The 21,058-nt window shown below is 35.4% G+C and overlaps 3 protein-coding genes across 6 annotated transcripts in view; 2 read left to right on the top strand and 1 right to left on the bottom strand.

Moving 5' to 3' along the window:
• LOC117122879 (juvenile hormone acid O-methyltransferase-like) overlaps positions 1–6,119 on the top strand; it is a 10,079-nt gene extending 3,960 nt beyond the window's left edge. The window contains exons 2-5 of one of the 4 annotated variants that reach the window (XM_033268646.1): positions 678–1,000; positions 2,000–2,138; positions 2,244–2,360; positions 4,599–6,119. In XM_033268646.1, coding sequence (XP_033124537.1) covers positions 678–1,000; positions 2,000–2,138; positions 2,244–2,317 — 536 coding nt within the window. In that variant the 3' untranslated portion in view covers positions 2,318–2,360; positions 4,599–6,119. Of the gene's footprint in view, positions 1–677; positions 1,001–1,999; positions 2,139–2,243; positions 2,361–4,342 lie in introns of all 4 variants that reach the window. The other 3 variants (XM_033268645.1, XM_033268647.1, XM_033268644.1) reach the window with 3 other exon arrangements.
• Positions 6,120–9,415: 3,296 nt separating this feature from the next.
• LOC117122873 (E3 ubiquitin-protein ligase RNF170-like) lies at positions 9,416–14,671 on the bottom strand. The gene is made up of 5 exons (XM_033268635.1): positions 14,464–14,671; positions 13,209–13,435; positions 12,445–12,518; positions 11,077–11,190; positions 9,416–9,913 (listed from the first exon to the last, which is right to left on the bottom strand). The coding sequence occupies exons 1-5, from the start codon at positions 14,571–14,573 to the stop codon at positions 9,647–9,649; spliced, it is 792 nt and encodes a 263-aa protein (XP_033124526.1). The 5' UTR covers positions 14,574–14,671; the 3' UTR covers positions 9,416–9,646.
• Positions 14,672–16,633: 1,962 nt separating this feature from the next.
• On the top strand, positions 16,634–21,046 carry LOC117122851. Its single transcript, XM_033268605.1, has 2 exons — positions 16,634–16,813; positions 18,544–21,046. Exon 2 carries the CDS (start codon positions 18,581–18,583, stop codon positions 19,427–19,429), a length of 849 nt encoding a protein of 282 aa, XP_033124496.1. The 5' UTR covers positions 16,634–16,813; positions 18,544–18,580; the 3' UTR covers positions 19,430–21,046.
• Positions 21,047–21,058: the final 12 nt, after the last annotated feature.

Below are 21,058 nucleotides of genomic sequence, written 5' to 3'. Positions count from 1 at the left end.
TTTTTAATAAAGATATCTCTATTAATAGAGATATCTTAGTTAAAACTAAGATATCTCTATTAAAAACTAAGATATCTCTATTTAAAACTAAGATATCTCTATTTACGATTAAATGACAACTCGGCTCGCCATAAACCCTGTCGCCTATGTTTCACCAACTGGGAATGACAAAATATGATAATAATGTGGAAAGTGTTACCAAAATTCAAAAGACCATAATGTATTAGAAAATGTACCAAATTTCATGGAGTTTTGATAACTAAAAACAGAATTAGGACGATATGCAAAATTCGTCTGTTGCCAGATAAAAAATACCGCTTTAGCAATCTGCCATTCAATAAATGGTGTACCACAGGGCTTATGGTTACCGATTTGTAAGCTGGTTGGAAGGTTGTCAATTCGTAAAAATAGTCACTTCGTATTTCTTTACTTCCTGGGTGTAATTTCTTGCTCAAGAAGTTTTCAGTAGGGGCTGGGGGAGGGGTTTAGAATTCGTTGATTTTCATCAAAAAAGGATAGCCTAAATAATTTATATTATGTGAGTTTAGATTATTGCTATACATTTTAATAACCTTTTAAGTCACAAGTAAAAACGTAACAACCAGTATACGATGATATAAAAGAAATAATCCTAAGACACATAATTTTGTATTTTTTTCCCTTTTTTTTTTATAAAGGTTTTGACATTTCAAAGGAGATGATCAATTTTGCCAGACATAGCTATAAACGTCCAAATGTGACCTACGAATTGGCAGATGTCTTAAGCTGTGTTGACATATTTCCAGACTGGAAAGGCGCATTTGACAAGGTTGTATCTATTCACGTGTTGCACTGGGTGAAAGATCGGAAAGGAGCATTTCAAAGTATCCATGACTGCCTCAAACCTGGTGGAGAGTGCTTCCTTCTAATTTCCGGTCCGATGAATCAAATAATGGGACATGGTGATGATGAACTTCCGCATTACTTGAAGAATCATGATAAATGGAAAGAACACCTTAAAGTACGATATGATTTTACTCTAATAATAATGTTCTAGTAATTTCTGTCAGCGATTAATTTCTAAGGACTGCACTTCCTCAACTTACCTTTCCTGTTTTTGTTACAATTTAACATCACACCTTTTGAAAAAATACATAAGTACTTTCTTCTTAAATTTATTTGCAAAATTTTCCAATCTTCTGATCATCCGTTTAACTTTTTCCTTCCACCTGTTAGAACAATGGCTATGTCTCTTTGTAAAAACCGTCAATCATCCCATCTCCAATTCAATGCAAAAACGTTTTGATTTCAAAGCTATCCCCTTTCTTATTCACTATCCCTAAGTTATTCACGTTGACCCATTTCCGCTTCTGATATTAAGCAAGCCATGATTTAATTTAATTTAATTTTGACAACAATTTAAATGGTCCAATAATTAAAAATCCTTTTATTTAATAATTGTATTATTATCTTGTTTTGTATTTATTGTATAAATTGTAAATAATTATTGTTGATGCGGATAATTGGCCTTGATGACATTCATAGCTAATAAAATTGAATTGATTGAATTATGGGGAGGTTGAATAAAAGAAGTTCAGCCCCTCCCCCACTAGAAATTATGCCCAAGTAGAAAGAAATCACCTAATTTCACCCTAAGTTGTCAGCTAAATCCCCCTCTCCCCACCATCCCCCTCTCACATTAATAGGCCTACTCCTAGATTCTGATTGATTTACCAGTGTTGTGTTGAAAACTGCTCTACCGATAAATCGGATATTATGGATACAATTGATTGCTTGACGCATTGACAAATATTTTCGATGCTTATAATGTTCCTACTTTGTTTTTTAAAGATCGATCAAATCTTTCCTCGCATATTTAATAATATTGTATTCTAGGAAAGACTAAATTGTTTCTATGTCTATATCGATTAACATATTATTCTATATCAACAATTAAATTATTTAATATAATGTTTCCAGATTTCATCTTCAAATAAATTAAAATTAAATCCTCATTCAGGGTTACGAGAACAAGTTTTATAACCGACTAACATTAGAAGATAACGTGAAGTTGTTGGAATCAGTTGGCTTTGAGGTGGTAAAAGGACATTCATACAAACCGTGTGACGAACTTGACATTGACAAAGATCAGATAAAAGGTATTTTATACCATATAATAATTGTATTAATAGGCCTATATTAAACACCACACAGTCTACACTGCTGTAAATTATATTATCAATTTCTGTTTTTGAATTTGTCAGCTAGTGGCTGCGCCAGAAATTCCCCCGAGAAGGAGTCCTTGGTCCCCGTCAGTGAGGTCTTAGGCCCCGAATGAAGGTCAAAGTTCCCCCACAGGGGGAGAATTTATTTTATCGTAGGTAAGTTGAGCAAAAATGCATAAATTATTGGATTATTCATTAGTGTCTGAAGGCATTAGTAGTGCATGCGTAATCTCGCTTTGCTGAACCTACCTATTTTGCTGCAGTCTTCCGACCGCAGCCAAAACAAAATAAAAACAAGCTTGTGATAACTGTTTACATAAAAGTGTCTTCCATTATCGACGTGCCTCAATGCTTGCAAGAAAAAAACGTTTTTTAAAACGGTTTCATTATCAAGGACTTTATAACAATTGTCCTTGGCATGATGTTGTCATTTAATCAATGACGAAAAGTAAAGTTTAGAAATACTGTACCCTGTACAATAGGTCAGCACTCTCGACTAACATAAAATCAACTAAAATGCTGACAACAAATTCTGTATGCAATTGTATTTGCAACTAAAAAAGGGTTATCTAAAAGCCTCATAGTTTATACTTGGAGTTGCACTGAAATAAAAATGCATCAGTAGGGCATATCAATTCAAACTAAATAACGAATACAGCATTTTGTAGCATCAATTACAATTACACAGTATAACAATATTTGAAGACTGGGTGCCAGGAAGGCCAGACTCATGACGATGGGAGCACCCAGAAAAGGAGTTACAGAAACTCTCCATGTCCTTGTTCTGTATATACGGTAGTTAGTAGTAAGTTGCTTTAGTCGTTTCTTTTTTTCAATTTGAATTATACGGTATTAGGTCTGAGCCTGTGTGTGTGTAGTTGCCCGTGTCGTGTTCCATGCCTGACGATCCTTTATTATTTGTATATGAATAATGACAGACCCCTGACGTTCAGAGTTTAAAAATTCAACCAAAATTCACAGATGTCCAGCTTACCATAAGGATTCTCTAGAGATTTTATGAGGAATGATTTTTACTATTATGTAATCATTAGACTAATATAATAAATTTTTCAAAAATTAATACATATAATATAAGAATAATAAGTAAAATTAATTTAAAAAAATTTATACATACCATAAAAAAAACTTTAAAAATACATTTAAAAAAAATTAAATTAATACATATCATAAGAATAATAATAAGTAAAATTAGTACATATCATATAAGAATAATAGTAAGTTTGGATTGCTTCGGTCCTAGAGATAGGCCTAGGCTAGAATTAACGTCGCGGTTCGCTCAGTTCAAGACTTGTTTATTTTCCCCGCGACGAGGGACGCTATCGCGCATGCGCTAGCGATCGTAGTAAGAATAGCATTGGGAACTATTTTCACGACTCGTAAAAATAATCACTGCGTTCAACGCATGCTGTACTGAATACTCTGTTGACGTAGTGTAGGTTAGGGAGGGAGAGCAGGCCCAAGCTAGATGTAGTATATGGCCTATGCTAGGCCCCATTCATTTGTCCTGTTTACTCTATTTTAATGTAAACTTGCTTATGATTTTTACAGCATAAACCACGGAGGTATTACCACCCCCACACACAGTGAAGCCCACCGATGATCCAACCTTCGCTCACCGCGACGTGAAAAAGCTATACAGCGAGCAAAGTCCAGCGAAACGAGATGGCGCATGCGCCAGTAATGCCTTCAGCCACTCTAAATGAATAATTCATTAACTTTTGTTCAACTTACCTACGATAAAAAAGTCCACAGGGGTACAAATTTACATCAGTCCCGCCATTTTTGGATCAGTTTTTTTAAACAGGCACTGTAAGATACCCGGAATTTGCACTCTTTGACTGTAAAAAAGTGCTTTTGTTAAAGCGTTTTTTTTCGACGACACACTTGGCTATTTTCCGGTTCCTGGGATTGGAAAGGAAAGAGGAGGGGGATCCGGGCGGTGGTTGAGGTTATGTATAAAGCTTGAATTCAATTCAGTTTTTTTGTTCGCCATATTTCAAATAAAATTGTAATTGTTTTACTGGATGAATGGTACAAAATAAACAATATTAACATTTCACATCTACATTGATAGCACAACCATTAAAATATTCAGTTTTCATCACTGATATATACAGATTACCTTCAAACACTTCTTGGTCATCTAAGCTATCTACCAGAGCAATACCGCGATAAATTTCTGGATGATGCTACCGATTGGTGCAAACAAAATTTTCCCGTCAATCAACGAGGAAACGCATACTTTAAAATCGAAATAATTATGCTCCATGCCAAGAAAACCAAAAAAGAGTGACAAACTTTTGATATTTATCCACTGTAACAGTGGGTTGGAAGATTTCTTTTTATGAAATATGCATTACCTCTTTCGTTTAGGATAACAATGGACCTATCTGACCAATCAGAACAGGACCAGGAATACGCAGATTTTTGAGTATATTTTTACGCTGTCGCCTTTGTGGAACCTTAGCAACAATATCCAAGGGGCGGGGCTTAGTGGAAAGGTTCAGTTTGTGCTCAGATCAGGGTTTGCCATTTGGCTTTTTGGACGGCCAGATTCCTCAAATCTGGCCGTATAAAAATTTGCCTGGCCGTAGCGTTTGAAAAGTCACGGCCAAACTATATTTGGCCGAATTTGTGAAAAGTTTACATTTTTTTTTTTCAATACAGGCCTAATATAACGTAGAATTGTTTTGGATATGTTGTTTTTGTTAGCTTAAATTCTATATTTGATTCTGATCATGTACATTTGTTTGTACTTGCACTAAACACTTAATCCATGTTCCCCCTTTGGCCGATTTGATGTAAGAAAGTTTATTTAAAAGATAACAGTTACATTTAATAATTTAAATTGTTAGGATGAAATATATAGTTTTTATGAAGTTTATGCTCGTTTTATGAAGACAGCTCAATGCAAGTTGTACCATATATTGTGTGTCTTTGTATTAGGTTCCATCCTAGTGGAGGTTCTATCTCTTTTGAATAAAAAAATTAAATTAATTAAATACTGTACTTTAATTAATTTACTGTTGCCCACTTGAATTGTATAGGCATAGGTGCTGCAGTGTTCATGTAGAGCGCCATATAAATGCTTGATGTGATTATTCGGGTCCGATGGCACCTCCAATTTAAAGCAAGTGTTGCAGAGTCGGATTTCTTCGAAGTTACTCTGAAGTTGTAATTAGAATGAATTAAGTTACATAGTTAGGTAAACACAAAGGTGTTAAAACAAGCCTATGAAAACTTTAATAAATACTTTTTATCTAAACTTTCTAAATTCGCCTCTGAATGTTATTGTCGCAGTACTTAAATCAATAAATCAATGTTGCTATCAGAATTATTTTGTTCATGATTCTCATCGCAGTACTTAAAGCAATAAATCAATGTTGCTATCAGAATTATCTTCTTCATGATTCTCATTGATTCTCTTAATTCATTATAATAAAAGGGAGCCACGGATTTGCCAATAACAGACCCTTAACATTTTTGCTATAGATCAACTACAATGTACCTTAATATTTAATACATATAAATCAAATTTAGATCAATCTTAATAATGTGATTTTAAATAGCAGAGGCGGGTTTTAGGGGGTGGAAATAAAAAGAAAAAGAAAGAAAAATTGATCGCCCAAAACGCCTCAGAGGTTATTTTCGGGCGTCTAGAAAACAAAAATTTCCCCTAAGGTGGTGTTATCTCGATCGGCCCCACTTTCACCCCTCACCTTTTTCGGCCCGGCCTTCCCCCTTTCGGACATCTCTGGATTCGCCCCTGAATTGGCCTACATGCCAGCAACTAAAGAACATAGGTTATTTAACATTACCGGTACTATTTATCTAGGTTTGCATGTATTTTATGGTGATAGATTAATTAAAAGAAGAAAAGCAGTGAAAGATTAACATTGTTCTCTGTGTATCATTTGAATTTCTTCAACTTCGAACGAATGACCGCAAACTCAAACTCAAACGCAAACTCGCATCTTAATAGCACTTGTAGTAACTTCCATCTGGCTAGATAATCTGGAGGTCTTGTATTCGATTCCCACACGAACTATTTTTTTTATTCTATTGGCAAGTAATTGGGGAAATCTAACTTGTATATTTTTATAACATATTTTTTAATATGATTTTTAAAAATAAATCGGACTTGAAACAATATTCATTCATAATATTTATTTTGAATATTTAATAAGAACATTTCATTTCCCTAGGCAAACTTACATCGTTTAACAGCATTTGTTGTGGTTTTCATCTCGCTAGATAACCAGGAGGTCGTGGTTTCGATTCCACCCGAATCATTTTTTTTGGTTTTTTTTTCTAATTTTATTGATGGCTAGTATGGGGACGTACTGAGAATTCGGTACGATAACACGTCACGTAGGGCAAATAATCACTCCTATGATATTTCCTGACGTCGCAAACTCGCATCTTAATTTGTAGTGGTTTTCATCTGTCTAGATAACCTGGAGGTCGTGGGTTCGATTCCCACCCCAACCAATTTTTTTTAAAAGGTTATTATTGGCTAGAATATGGACGTACTGAATATACGGTACGTTAACACAATCAGGTAGAGTAAAAAATCACTCCTATGATATTTCCTGAGGCAAACTTACATCTTAATAGCATTTGTAGTAATTTTTATCTGGATAGATAATCTGGAGGTCGTGTGTTCGATTCCCACACAAACCATTTTTTTTTTAAATATTTCCTGAGGCAAGTAATAGGAAATATCTAATTTGAATATTTTCAATTCCTTTATTTATCACACATAGACTTGTGTTAAATGCATGACGAATTTAGGATTTAGGTTTCTACAAAATGCGTGTTTCATGCAAATCACTTTGAAATGCGGGACAATCCCGCACGATGCGAGACGGTTGGTAACCGTGCTGCAGATGGCGTCGCATTGTATAGCGTTCACAAGGAGTGGAGTTGGATTAGTCGTGGGATGGTCGTACAATGCAGTGTGTGTCCGGTTTAGCTTCCCTTTAAAATGTCCTATTAATTTGTTAATCGTTTTGACCTTCAGAGCTCAAATCCTGATCAACATTGCTCCCTAATTAAAAAATATTTTAAGGTATTTTTTTTAATTCTTAAGTTGTCTTGGACTTGGGATTGTTCTTGCACAGGATAACATTATTATACACTACATATTTTCACAGATATTTCTTAATGAAGCCATTATCAAAAACAAACAACCATGTTATAAAAAATTTATTTTTCAAATGATATGAACATTATTTCACAAGTCATTTTGAGTTAAAAGAAATGAAATGAGAAAAACTAAATGCAATATTTAATACTAATTCTAAAAAAAAAAAAAAAATTGGAAATGATCTTATTTCATCATTTTAATACTGAAGATATAAAAAAAAAATCTATGATTAACAATAAGGCAGCTATCGGTACTTCTACTTTTTTATTTCTAGCTCTGATCTTAAGGAATGTTATAGAAATGAATCGCCTACAATATTGGCTTCATGTGCACATTTAATTAAAATGAGTGAAATTAATACTGTATATATATAGAATGATAGATAACATACTAAATAGTAATATGTATATATAGTTAATACATAAGCAAGTTCATAAATACAGTATATATAAAATATGTATATAAATCTATATACATTAATCATGTATTTTAAATTTATACATAGTTTATATATACCATGTTTGATATAATAAGACATGGTATTTATATACATAGTTTATATATACCATGTCTTATTATATCAAACAAATAAAATAGGTAGAACTTCATCAATTTTCATTAATTTTCATTTGGTGACTTCAGTGAATTTTTTTTTCCGAATAAAGCAGAAATTGCTCCTTGTCATTCAACTTTCAGCCACTACTTAAAACTAGATTTTTTTATAATCTTTTTTTTTTAACGGCATGACAAGTAACACCAGTAGTTGGGGTAGCTCCAGATTGATTGATTGATTGATTGATGAAAGGTTTAAAGTACAAATCACAGCCACTACTGTGTCTGTGTACACTTCTACAAGACTATTAATTTTTATCTGCTGTATACAACATGTTAATAGACCGAATAATTTGAGTCACCAAACCAAAGCTGTTACAGTGGGTATAGCATCAAAGCAAACCTCTTGGTGACAGTTTTATTCACACAATATTAAGCCCCTGCTCGAGGAATTTTTGACAGTTTTTAATCTTCTCAAACTTATTTGTTTGTACGTCCTATCGTAAAATAACTTATCAAAAAGCCTTGGTAAATATTTCTTTTATAAATGTCACAGTATTGACCCATTACATTTGAAATGGAGTAAAACAAACAAATGGAAAACTTGAACATTCTAGCCTTATACTCGAGTCATACAAACAACGTTCTTCTGCCTCATTGGCTATCATAATCAAAAGAAACATCTTATTCTACAATTCAGCAATTTCAGTTTGTCCAACAGTTTAAATACATCATACAGAAATTGCAACAAAATGACATGGTGAAAGTATTCAAGCTGAATATGCACCTCCAAATCAACAAGCAATCACCTTAGTCAGTGCTGGATGTGGCGAGTCCCGCAAGCGACGGGCCTAGGCCCCCTAGAAGGCCTCTCGAAATTCTTCATATTTTCAGTGCGAATGGAAATTTAAATCAAATCAACTTTAACCTCATGAATCTATGAATCACTCAAAATGTATACATTGGTATAAAATGTATCTTCTACGCAACTTCATTACATTTTAGACAATGTAATAGACACGACCTTCGACTCCGCTCAATGCATTAGCAGGAAACAGCTTTTAATACCCACTCGGACAAATTTTGATGATGTCACCTTTGGTGACTCTTCGGTCTATTAAATCAATTCATATATATATATACAATATACATAATCAAATACAAATCAAAAAATATAATATTGAACCACAAAGGCTAGACCTTATTTTAAAAACAAACAATTACAGAAAATCATCTTTTCTAAATCTACAAAAAATAAGGGTTTTGATTGTAAAATCCCAAATCAAAAAAAAAATGTTCTGGAACAATTTTAATAAAAAAAAAAAGAAAAAAAAAACTATCTTTTATATAGCCAAATGAAAACAAAAATATGTTTCTGTATCTCAGCCCAACCATCATGGGCTTAGGTACCCTGCTGACTCTCCATCTTAGTGAAACCTCCATTATGAGTTTTTGGATACACTACTGAGGATGCAAATCCCTTATTCTAATTTCCCCTTCCAAATCATTGCCACCAAATGTATATGTAGACCTCCACCAGCCCAAGAGACAAGGGGACCCTCATTTATATTAATAATGATTTCAATCCTGTACCTTTTTTCTGAATGTTTGGCTAGCAAAATGCCAAAAAATATGAGGCAGCCCCCACCCCCAGCTCCCCCCAAAATATGAGAGGATATGAGCATGATATGAGAAATGAACTTTCTTTTATTTGGCCTTATCAGCCACCACGATCGGCAATAATTCCACGGTATATCACCGTTACGTAAATTCCTAATACAAGAATGATAAGAACGTCGTCGAATAACCCTATGACACCAAACACCGCCTCTGGTATTACATCAAGAGGCATCAACAAGTAAAGTGTCGCTGCTATGAAACAGACGAAGATGCGAAGACGGAACATCCAGACCAGGCCACTAGGCGAAAACATTTCAATGACAAGGTGACGAAGAAGTGTCGGTAAATCACGTAGGTAATCCATTAGCTGGGAGGAAAAAAAAAAAAAATAACGGTAGCTTACAGTACAGCAGCATGTGGAGAACAAGTAAAGCTCTGGCTACACTATCAATAATAAGTGACAAATACCTTTTTTTCCCATTTTCCCATTGGTGTGTGTGATATGACATCATCATGCCTGTATATGTGTATACCGTATCATAAATATTTGTCACAGCACATTTGATAGCGTGGTTACGCTCTGTTCCACACTACCAAGTTTTAAGTGACAAATACCTGTGATTTTCCCATTGGTGAGTGTGATATGACATCATGCCTGTTGGGTATATCATAAATATTTGTAATAGCATATTTGATAGCGTGGTTACGCTCTGTTCCACACTACCAAGTTTTAAGTGACAAATACCTGTGATTCTCCCATTGGTGAGTGTGATATGACATCATGCCTGTTGAGTATATCATAAATATTTGTCACAGCACATTTGATAGCATGGTTACGCTCTGTTCCACACTACCAAGTTTTATGTGACAAATACCTGTGATTCTCCCATTGGTGGGTGTGATATGACATCATGCCTGTTGGGTATATCATAAATATTTGTCGCAGCACATTTGATAGCGTGGTTACGCTCTGTTCTACACTACCTAGTTTTAAGTAACAAATACCTGTGATTCTCCCATTGGTGAGTGTGATATGACATCATGCCTGTTGGGTATATCATAAATATTTGTCACAGCACATTTGATAGCGTGGTTATGCTCTGTTCCACACTACCAAGTTTTAAGTAACAAATACCTGTGATTCTCCCATTGGTGAGTGTGATATGACATCATGCCTGTTGAGTATATCATAAATATTTGTCACAGCACATTTGATAGCGTGGTTACGCTCTGTTCCACACTACCAAGTTTTAAGTGACAAATACCTGTGATTTTCCCATTGGTGGGTGTGATTATGACATTATTTTTATACTTGTACAGTACAGGGTATATGGGTACATCATAAATATTCGTCACAAAAAAATTGAGCTCATGGCAAACTCTGAGATACATCATCATCATCATGGGTAATCTACAGATATGAATATAGCATGTAGCCTCATTCTATCTTGTGCAGTAATTGGGGAGTAACTTGCTGTTGGATGTGAAAATAATAATAAATATGGAATCTATCCAAAAACAACAACTCACAGGTCTTGGTTCTCCAGAAAACCTTCGATTGTAATCGTTAATTTCTTGCATAATAGCAGCATGTCCATCACCCCCGTTTTCATTGTCTCTAAAACATGGGAATAAAATTGTAACCTGAAATTAAAGAATACAAATAATTTAGCAATGATAGCTTGTTGGTCATCCTATGCCATTCCTGTGTTTTCTGCATTCTGTATACAGATTAGTAATATTGCTGTTGTCATAAGCTATATTTTAAGTTTACTAACTGTATTAACTTCCAAAACAAAAACGAAAACATACTTGTGCTTTTTATTTGGCAACTAATCAGGAAATAATAGTAATACAAAGAATCAGAAAAAACAAATTAGCAACACTAGGCAATGTATACAAATATATTGCATCCTACAACCAAATAATCACTTAAAAATATATATATTCTTTAATTGAATCATTTCATTTTTTGCTTATATAGCCCTTTCCAATTAATGGCTGTTTAAAAAATACCATTTGTAGTGAAATGACTTAACTCATTGAAAATTGATTATGTTGGTTGTTTATTGGCATTACATCTTCAGCAAATAAAGGATATTGGTCAAATATCATAAGTGGCTACTCAGTTGCTATAGTGTTTCACAATCAAGAAGGCCCCCTGATTCAACTGACAAATCAGAATCATCAGAATCAAGGAGTACTTATTTTCGACAATACATCATGATACAATCAAAATTTGAATCCAGGTGCTTAAACAATGGGTTAAATATATAAAGGCAAAAATAAAAAGTTATATATTTATTGTTATATTACAGAACTTAAACTTGGAGGTATAACCAATATCTGTGACGGTAGTATGTAGCGATTTATATTCTATGATGCCAATAAATAGGGACTACAGAACCAACAGGGTTGAGTAAATGAGGGTCCAGCATATTATGGCCTAGTTCAGACTAGGTGGATTAACCCGGCTCAACTCACCGGGTTTATCCACCTGCCAGTCTGAACTAGGTGCCTTATCTCCTATAGTAGCTAGGCCTGGTGCGCCACCGTGTTTAACTTTTCTAAGCCGGGCTTTAATCGTTGCGGGGGTCTTGCATTGACTTCGGGTGACGAAATGACCAATCAGCATTCAATTACGTACACCGTGAGCGAGCGTAGGTTTCGCGAGCAATGTTTTGAAACACGTTTTCTGGTTACGGTTCATTATTATGCAAATTCTCGCCTGTCTAAACCCGCTAGTCTGAATGCCTGGCAAAGTTAAGCCGGGCTTAACGTTGAGCCGGGCTTAACTCAAGCCTGGCTTATCTCCAAGTCTGAACGTAGCCTACAGTAAGTCAATCATGAATTATTGAATACATAAAATACAGTAGAAGGAATTACTGTATTACTTACTATTTGCCTACACACTGGACACTGGATAGCTCCCAGCCATGCTCCATACCTCCAATAGGTTATTAAACAGTTGGCTGGGGAAAAAATAAAATGAATGTTATTCCTGCTTGCCAGACTTGCAATTTTGAACTATGCAACAGGTATCCAATTTTGAAGAAAATCTTTTAGGTTGCACCAAAAAGAAACTGCAATGCAATCCTATCTCAAAAAAGGTATTACCACGAACTAGAGGTCATCCTTCACAAGACTGTAAAAGGCATTCGTATATATGGGGCACCCCATCTCATGCTAATACACTTTTTAACGTTTCATAGCGTCCGTATAAAGTTAGGGCAGTCGGACCTCTTGCACTCTATACTCTTTGGTTGCACTATTAAACCTGTTTTATTGATTTTCTCATGAAATTGCATTAGATAGTCTAAAAATCTGTAATCAGATGGGTTAATATAAACTTCAGATGCTATATTGCTGTTTTACAAGTCAAAAGACTTATGTAACTGTTATTTGTTGCAATAAATTACTAAAAATGTAAAGAGGGATAAGATACAATTGAGGTTATATAAAAAACTTATCATGCTGTGATTAGTGGTTCTTGCTCCAGTTAATGCACACCCATAGACATACATTCTTCAATACTACACCATAAATTGCACAACCATATAAATACAACACCCCTTTCCATTTACACACCACCTTGAATCTGAAATATAATATAGGAAACTGGCAGAAAACATTAAATTAATGATCAGAAACCATTCACTTACCACAGAAGACATGCCCACAGTTTGTTTCAGTGGCAAAATTCATCTGCTCAACTAAACAAATTGGACACTGTGCGTCCCTGTTGACTTGCCTGGGTGCTCTTTCTGTTGCTTCACCTTGTCCATTTTCTTGTACGTCTTCCGTCTCCTCTTCTGTTTGATTCACTCGCAATCTTTGTCGTGCTGTGTCCACCCTTGCTTGGTTGTCAGGATGTATTGTACGGTTACTTCTGTAAAAAAAAACAAACATTGAGTTGAAAATATACAGCTCTGTGGCGATGGTAAGATGCCCCAATGCAAAGGCAACCTGGCAAAAGTTAGTTCATGCAGGACCGTAGCTGGTCAAGTAAGCCCTACTGACGGTCATCTGCTTGCGATCAGGAATGGGAGGAGTGGCGGTGCCAGTGGGGGGTAGGCCCACACCAAGCTGACACAGTCTGAGAATGCCATTTCCGGCCATTTAGAGGTTGTCATTCTTTAAAAAAATCTCATTTGGGAGGGAGAACCCCCTCTTAACCCCTTCCCCAGCTTGGATCTATTAGCTCAAGTCCTCCATTGCACAGGTTAGCTCCCCACCCCCTCCCCCCTAGAAAATGTATGCTAAAGCTGCCACTAAATGGGAGCCAAACGGCCAAGCAGGGGTCGCACCATCAGGGAGATGGCAGGGCTTTCACCTGGGAGGGAAAATGTATGTTACAGATTATGAAACTAAAACTTGATTAAATAAGCACCTACACTGTCGGAGCTTGGTCCTAATAGCACCCTCGTTTTCGAGAAGTCTCAGGCGCTGCCTACTCATTCCATCACTGGGGAGAATGATTCAGTGGTGCACCTAGGCTAGGTAGGGGAAGCACAACATCGCACATATCAGTCTCCCCTCCCCCCCCCCACCAAGTTATGTTACTTGGTAGATGTATCCTAGCCTTCCTCCTAGGCTAGGAGGAGGACCTAGGCCTAGCGCCTTTTCTTTTACGTTACGAAGCGTTTTTTCCCCCGGTAAATAAAGACTTAGATTTGTTCTTTAATTTTTAGTCTACAAAAAGGGACTAGCAGCAATGCCAATGGCGGTGTTAGTGGGGAGGTCTGTGGTGGGAGATATTCCTTTCTAGGTTAGGAGAAATAGCTGTTAGTTGTCACGCACCCCGTAACACCTAGCTAGCTGCCTTTTGCACGCCCTGCAACCGTTACTTAAGTACAGGGTAATGCTAGCTAGCCTAGCTAGGTCTAGGCCTAGGCCTATCCTAGACTTTCCACTTACCTGTTTACTATGAACGCCATTAGAAGTGGTATAAGTGCCACGACTAGTAAACTTAACCCTGCCAATAGATCATTACCTATCCCTTCTATCATTTGATCATCAAGTTCCATAATAAATACTAAACTTAAGGGCGATCCCTAAAATTACTTCCCCATGTTAAATTACTAGGCCCTATGATGTGATGTGCTGCCGCCAGAGCAGTATGGACTTCAGATGTTACTGCCAGGGAAAGTTTTTTGTGTCAGGCCTGGTGGGCCTTTTCCGTCGACAATTCATTATTATATTTATTTATATATTTTATTTATATAGTTATTTATAGTGATAAATATTCATTTATACTTAGGCTTAGGCTAGGCCCCGGCTTAGTAATATGGTAAATGTTATATCTTGTTTAAGTAATAATGCGGCTCTTGTAGCCCTGTCTCTTATACACATCTAGATGTGTATAAGAGACAGTTATTGTACATAGTGGTCCTATCTTGTATAACTAGTTAGGTAGGCCTATTCGTTTGTATTCATTTGTATAAAAGGTTGATTTAGGCCTATAAATAGCAAAGGTTGTATTCATTTATACAGGATAAATCATGTGTAGTCATATTCATTTACTTATCCATTCATTTATTCTTCTATTTATATACGGTATATTTTTATATTCACATGGTGAAAGTCATTTTAAAATTGGAAACATTAAAAGAAAAAATATATCATATAGGCCTATACGGTAAATCAGTTCGAGGTCATGGGGAAATCATGCAAAAACAAAATATAAAACGAAACATGACTTAAATAAACAAATAGGCCTATACCAACTACAGACAATCACGGATAGAAGAAGAAAAAAAAAAACAAAAACGAAAATAATATATTGCCCTGGAACAAACACAGACCATAAAGATGTTAATATAGCCTATTTCCTCCACAAACAGACAATCGGATAATTGGTAGAAAAGCAAACTATGCATTGCCTATTCAAGTTGAAGGCCTAAATTCCGCGCTACGCAAACGTAACAAAGAGGTGTAAACGGATCTAGAGGGGAAAATCCCCGACACAAACCCATAATATAGAATTTCATCACCTTAAAGCCACACTACACCGCTTCGCAACAGCTACCATCTAATAAAATCACATGGGGAGATGTAATGTTAAAACATTATTGTGGTCTACTGTGTATGGAAAGTAATGTAGGCCTTCAAATTAATGAAAAGATAGTTTTGATAGATTTTGTAAAAGGTTGTTAAAAGGGCTTGGAAACTTAGAAACGATTTGATAAACTCAGTGCCTTAATCATTACCCCTTGGGCATATTATCTTGTTTTGTTTTGTTCCTTTTCTGCATTACTGTGTTTTGTGTTCTAGCTTAATCTTTATTTTAATTTTGCTTTGATTTAAAGTATTTTCACTTTTTTACTATTGGGGTGTGGTGGGGGGTGTTCCACTGGGTTGATTTTGGTTGATTTCGAGATTGATAAGGAAATGTATGATCTTAGGGGTGTTCGGTGTTCTGGACATGTTAGTTATCTGTAAATTTTAATTTATTTGTTATCCAGTTTAATCCATTTTCCTTTGTGATTTCTGCACTTGAAATTTTAGGTTTCAGTTATGTTGATTTCGTTTTGTATACATTAGTACATTTATGCAATAAGGGTTACTCAGGGGATTGGCGTGAACATTTCAATCGGAATCTCGCATCTATTAAGACATCATTTCTTAATAATACTTTGATGGGGAAACTTGTGAATTAGGGTAAGTGACCCCCCCCCCCCCCACCCCTCCACGCCGGGGAGCAGAAACACGACTTCTTGTATGTATTTTTAACATATAGTAAAAGTCTAAAATCGATTATTAGCCTTTGAAACTCAAAAATTTTCATGGTTTCCGGGGTTTTACAACCGGCCGCTATCTATAGAGAATTTGAGCGAGCCCGGCCACGCCCACGTCCCGTCAGGGAAATCCTGGCGCTAACCCTGTTTATGCATGCTTTTAGTTAGTTTGTAAAATCCAGATCATTATTTTTAACCATCCCATAACCCACCATAAGGCGTATCAGATTCTAGGAGTCAATTATTCGCGTGCTATGATTACTGTTATTGTATTATGAAAGGGTGTCACGTTCCCACTCTTTGTGGCCTACCGTTCTGACTGAACCATGTAAACAATTACAATAACACTGTGATGTAAAAACTGATTCTATTTCGGTAATTTGTCATGGTACCGGGAAATAACGTAAGTTATAATATATCAAATGGAAGTACCTGTACCTCAAATGGCCCGTTTAGACACTTTCACTTCCCAATTGTTCAGCAACAGTGCGTGTTGAAGATTTGCTCCCTGTTCCATGCCCCATTTACTTGTAAGTATTTTATTATTTTTTCCCCCGTCAGCAATTAGAGCGCTCAATGACCATATGGTGTGATTAAATCAATTTGGATAGCAGTGTCACCTTTGTTATGTAACGTATTTTATTCTTTATTTATATAATTTTAATACTGGAACCTATCGATTTTCCATATGTATGTATTTGTATGCATGTACACTGAATAAAGTATTGAATTGAATTCGCACAGACAGTGCACTACATTGCTTACCTGTTCGATTCTGTAGACTCTGGGATGCTTTACCCACATATTTAAGAAATCATTTTATTTTATTAAAATGGAATACTTTTAAAAATAATCTGAGAAAACAGTAATTACCTGTTGACTAAATTATGAAGAGGACTGTTAGGATCAGTTTAATTTTAATGTTAATTTAATCTTTTGTATTTAATTTAGTTTCACAAATATGTAATTTGGGTATAAATATTTATTTAATTTAGTTTAATATAATTATATTTATTTAATTTTTAAATTATAGGATTATATTTAAGTGTTTTAAAGATTTTAAAATTGTTATTGTCTATGTTGATGTTTGGTACCATTAGTTGGAGGTACACACCTATTCGGTGACTGTGGCTTCGGCTGCTTTTGTATCTTCCTGGCAGCTAGTGTTATCATTTTCTTTCTTATTGTCCATGTTCATTTGATTTGTATCATATATTGTATATTGTAACTTTTGCCTGAATAAATAATAATAATAATTGAATGTGTTACTGACAATGCGCACTTAAACTATTGTAAATTGGCCTAATTATATATAAATAGGTCTATGGTGTATTGAGGCGCATATATTTTTTACCCATTTGGTGGAATGTGGTACTGAAGCATTGATATTTTCAATAGAATTAAATCTGTGTTTGTAAATTGACATTGTATCATAAACCTAACGATTGCTATGAAATTTAACTATTTGTTCCTATAATCAGACACAAAACCGTACTTAAAGCCAGCTCCGGAGATATTTTTAAATATGTTGTACAACTTATTTTTCTAATACAAAAAGCATAGGCCTAGGCCTATTTGACGAAAATTTCGGGAACGATTAACGAAATACAGATTTTTGAACATTCTGGTAGTATAGTTTAAACATTTCTGGGAAGATTTCCCCCAATCAGTTGTAAAACATATCAAAAAGTTTTGTTTCCTCCGAAGCCTGACTTAAGAAAATTAAAAGAAATGTAGGTCTACACTGTAAAAACAGCGTGGAGGATTTAAACACAAAGCTCCACGCAATGTTGTCCCGTTTTTGGCGACGTGTTCAGCATTAAATGTGCTTACCTAAACACATTTAATTCTAAACACGTCAAGATCCTAAGCACATTTAGCTTTTAAACGTGTCACCAAAGACGGAACAACATTGCGTGGTGGGGCTTTGTGTTCAAATGCTCCACGTTGTTTTTACAGTGTATACAGGCGCTTGTGTTTATTATCAATCCTCAATCTAATCTCATTAATTTCAAAGCTTAGGGAATAAAGATATAGGTGCTGTCTCTTATACACATCTAGATGTGTATAAGAGACAGGTCTATTCCTGTAGGCGTGGGTTCGAATCCCACTCCTTGCAATTTTTATAATATATATTATGTATACTGTCTCTTATACACATCTAGATGTGTATAAGAGACAGATATACAAGTGTATATATATATATAATTCCATCGTATTTTAATTAAGTGGTGTTTATCTTATTTTCTATATTGAATAGATTGGTAATCTTACCGTTTGAAAAGGACGAACGTGTAATGGATATCTTGCGGTGCACTGTATTGTTTATGTGCATCTTCACTGGATTATCAGAAAACGTGCAAAAAATTATACCAGCAAGAGTAGGCGATCGTGCTGTTTTAACATGGATTGATGAATCAATTTCGCCAAATGATGAAATTAAATTTATACGTGATGAGGATATAATCCACAGGAAAGCACGTGAGGAAACTAACTGTTCTCAAAGTGAGAATAGGCCTACATGTTTCTATATAATCGACAATGTACAACTGGCGGACGAAGGGAACTATAGGATTGTCACAGAGAACAAAGGCCTAGATATTACGAGATCGTCATCTCGTATTCGTCTTCTTGTCATTCCGGAAACATGCCAGACTGACAAAAATACATATTTTGTCGGCGAAAGTATCGCCGTGTCTTGCAAATCAAACCACGCTTTAGACTGTGTTTGTTCCCCCTCTCAAGCATCTGTTAATGAATCCAGACCTGAGATGAATGGGGAAACCATTGTATGTGTACTTGGCACCGAAGTTACAGTACGGTGTAGCGGACCACCTATGTCTACGATCCCGAATAATACACCAACGATTTCAACTTGGACAAAAGTAGGCCCACACGACTCTGAAGATGTGGCTAAAGCTTCTAGCGGTTCTTCCTCCAAAGAGAAAAATAATGACAGGGGAACAAATATATTTATATTCACTGAAGATGAAAAATCTAGTCTCATCGTCATTATATTCCTCGTAGGACTAGCAATCATTGGAGTAATAATTTTAGGCCTAATTTATATTCACAAGTCCATTCAAAATAATTTAAATAGAATAAATTTCCAACCCGTAAACAAAATTGAAACAACTCAAGTATAAAAAAAATTACGATTTTTTGTTTGACTATTAGGCCTGTTATTTTCTAGGACATTAATTTTATCCATGTTTGATCTTGGCCTCAAGCACACACGAATAATGGGCCGTTACACTAAGCCACGGTCCCTATGCATTTGAACGGCTGTTTTGTGGGACATTCGCGTATTCCTGGCCGTTGTTCTAATTAATCGGTCGTTTTTTGACACATTGGAAAGCTCCATTTGATGCACGTGTTACTAGTCATTACGCTCTTAAATTATTGTAAATGGGCCTAATTGTAAATAATGATGTATATTGTTGGCCTGTATATTTTTTTTTTAATCCTTTGGGGGAATGTGGTACTGAAGCAATGAGCTTTTCAATAGAAATAAATCTGTGTTTTGTAAATTGACTTCGTATCAAAAACCTAACGATTGCTATGAACTATAAGTATTTTTGGCTTATAATATAAATATAGTATTACACTAAATAGGCCTATAATCAGACACAAAGTCGTGCTTAAAGCCAGCTCCGAAGGAATTTTATTTTTTATATATGTTGTACAACTGATTTTTCTTTAAAAAAAAACAAAAAAAAAAACAAACAAACAAACATATTTGACGAAAAAAAAATCGGAAACGGAGTTAATGAATACATATATTATTTGAACATTTAAAAACTGGGTGGGGTGTGGGTGGGGAAGGGGAAGATTTCCCCAAATGAGTTGTAAAATATATCAAAAAGTTTTGTTTCCTCCGAACCTGGTTTTAAAGAAAAAAGAAATGAATACAGGCGCTTGTGTCTATGACCTATTAATAATCTCATAAATTTCGAGGCCAGGGAATGGAGATGTTGTTTAGTCGTAAGAAAAAAAAAACACGAGAATATTAGCCACAATGCTATATATAGGCCTAATACAAGTTTCTCGTTTAGGTCTATTGTCTTTTCTGCGGCCTGTTAACTTATTGAAATTAATAAATACGCTGGATAAATTTAAGTAAAAAAAATGTTGTAAATGTAATTTGGCGGTAATCTTGCCTCTGCCCATTCGTCGGATACTTCAACACAATTATTTGTTGGAGGAGCCTAAACAGTAATTTAAAGATCGTGGGACCCTAAAATAGATTACATGCTTTCTTCAACTACCTAAGTTGTGCAAGGGGTTTGGTAGCCCCGCATATTCTCCCGATGTGGACATATCGGTCCGTAACGTCGAAGACATCTACCCATCTTGTAAAACCAGGCATGACATCATAATGGGTTAAATAATACAATGAGTACAACCGACTTTGTATAACAAGTCATTTTTGAACCACTGGCCATGAACAAGTCACGAATTTGTGCTCTATCCTGTTGAACTTAAGAGAATTTGAATTTAGGACAACTTAAACAATGTTCAAGTTGCGCAATAAATGATAGGTCTCAATGACACCAGTGCCCCATGATTGTGCAAACCAGTTCCCATCGAAATCTGGCCCTGAATAGTTTTGGCTAACGGGAAAATCCACAACTTTATAAATACTGTAGGTTATTCTGTCAATGAACACACCTAAATCCCTTTAAACAATACCGGTAGCAAAATCATATTAGTGCATTCAATTTGGTGATATGTTTGTGATATGTATGTTGATATAGACTATAGGTATATATATA

The sequence above is a fragment of the Anneissia japonica genome, unplaced genomic scaffold (assembly GCF_011630105.1).
Source record: "Anneissia japonica isolate Jap-2015-1 unplaced genomic scaffold, ASM1163010v1 scaffold287711_len853857_cov187, whole genome shotgun sequence".
In the NCBI taxonomy this organism is placed as follows: domain Eukaryota; kingdom Metazoa; phylum Echinodermata; class Crinoidea; order Comatulida; family Comatulidae; genus Anneissia; species Anneissia japonica.
This window is presented reverse-complemented; position numbering and strand designations above follow the sequence as displayed.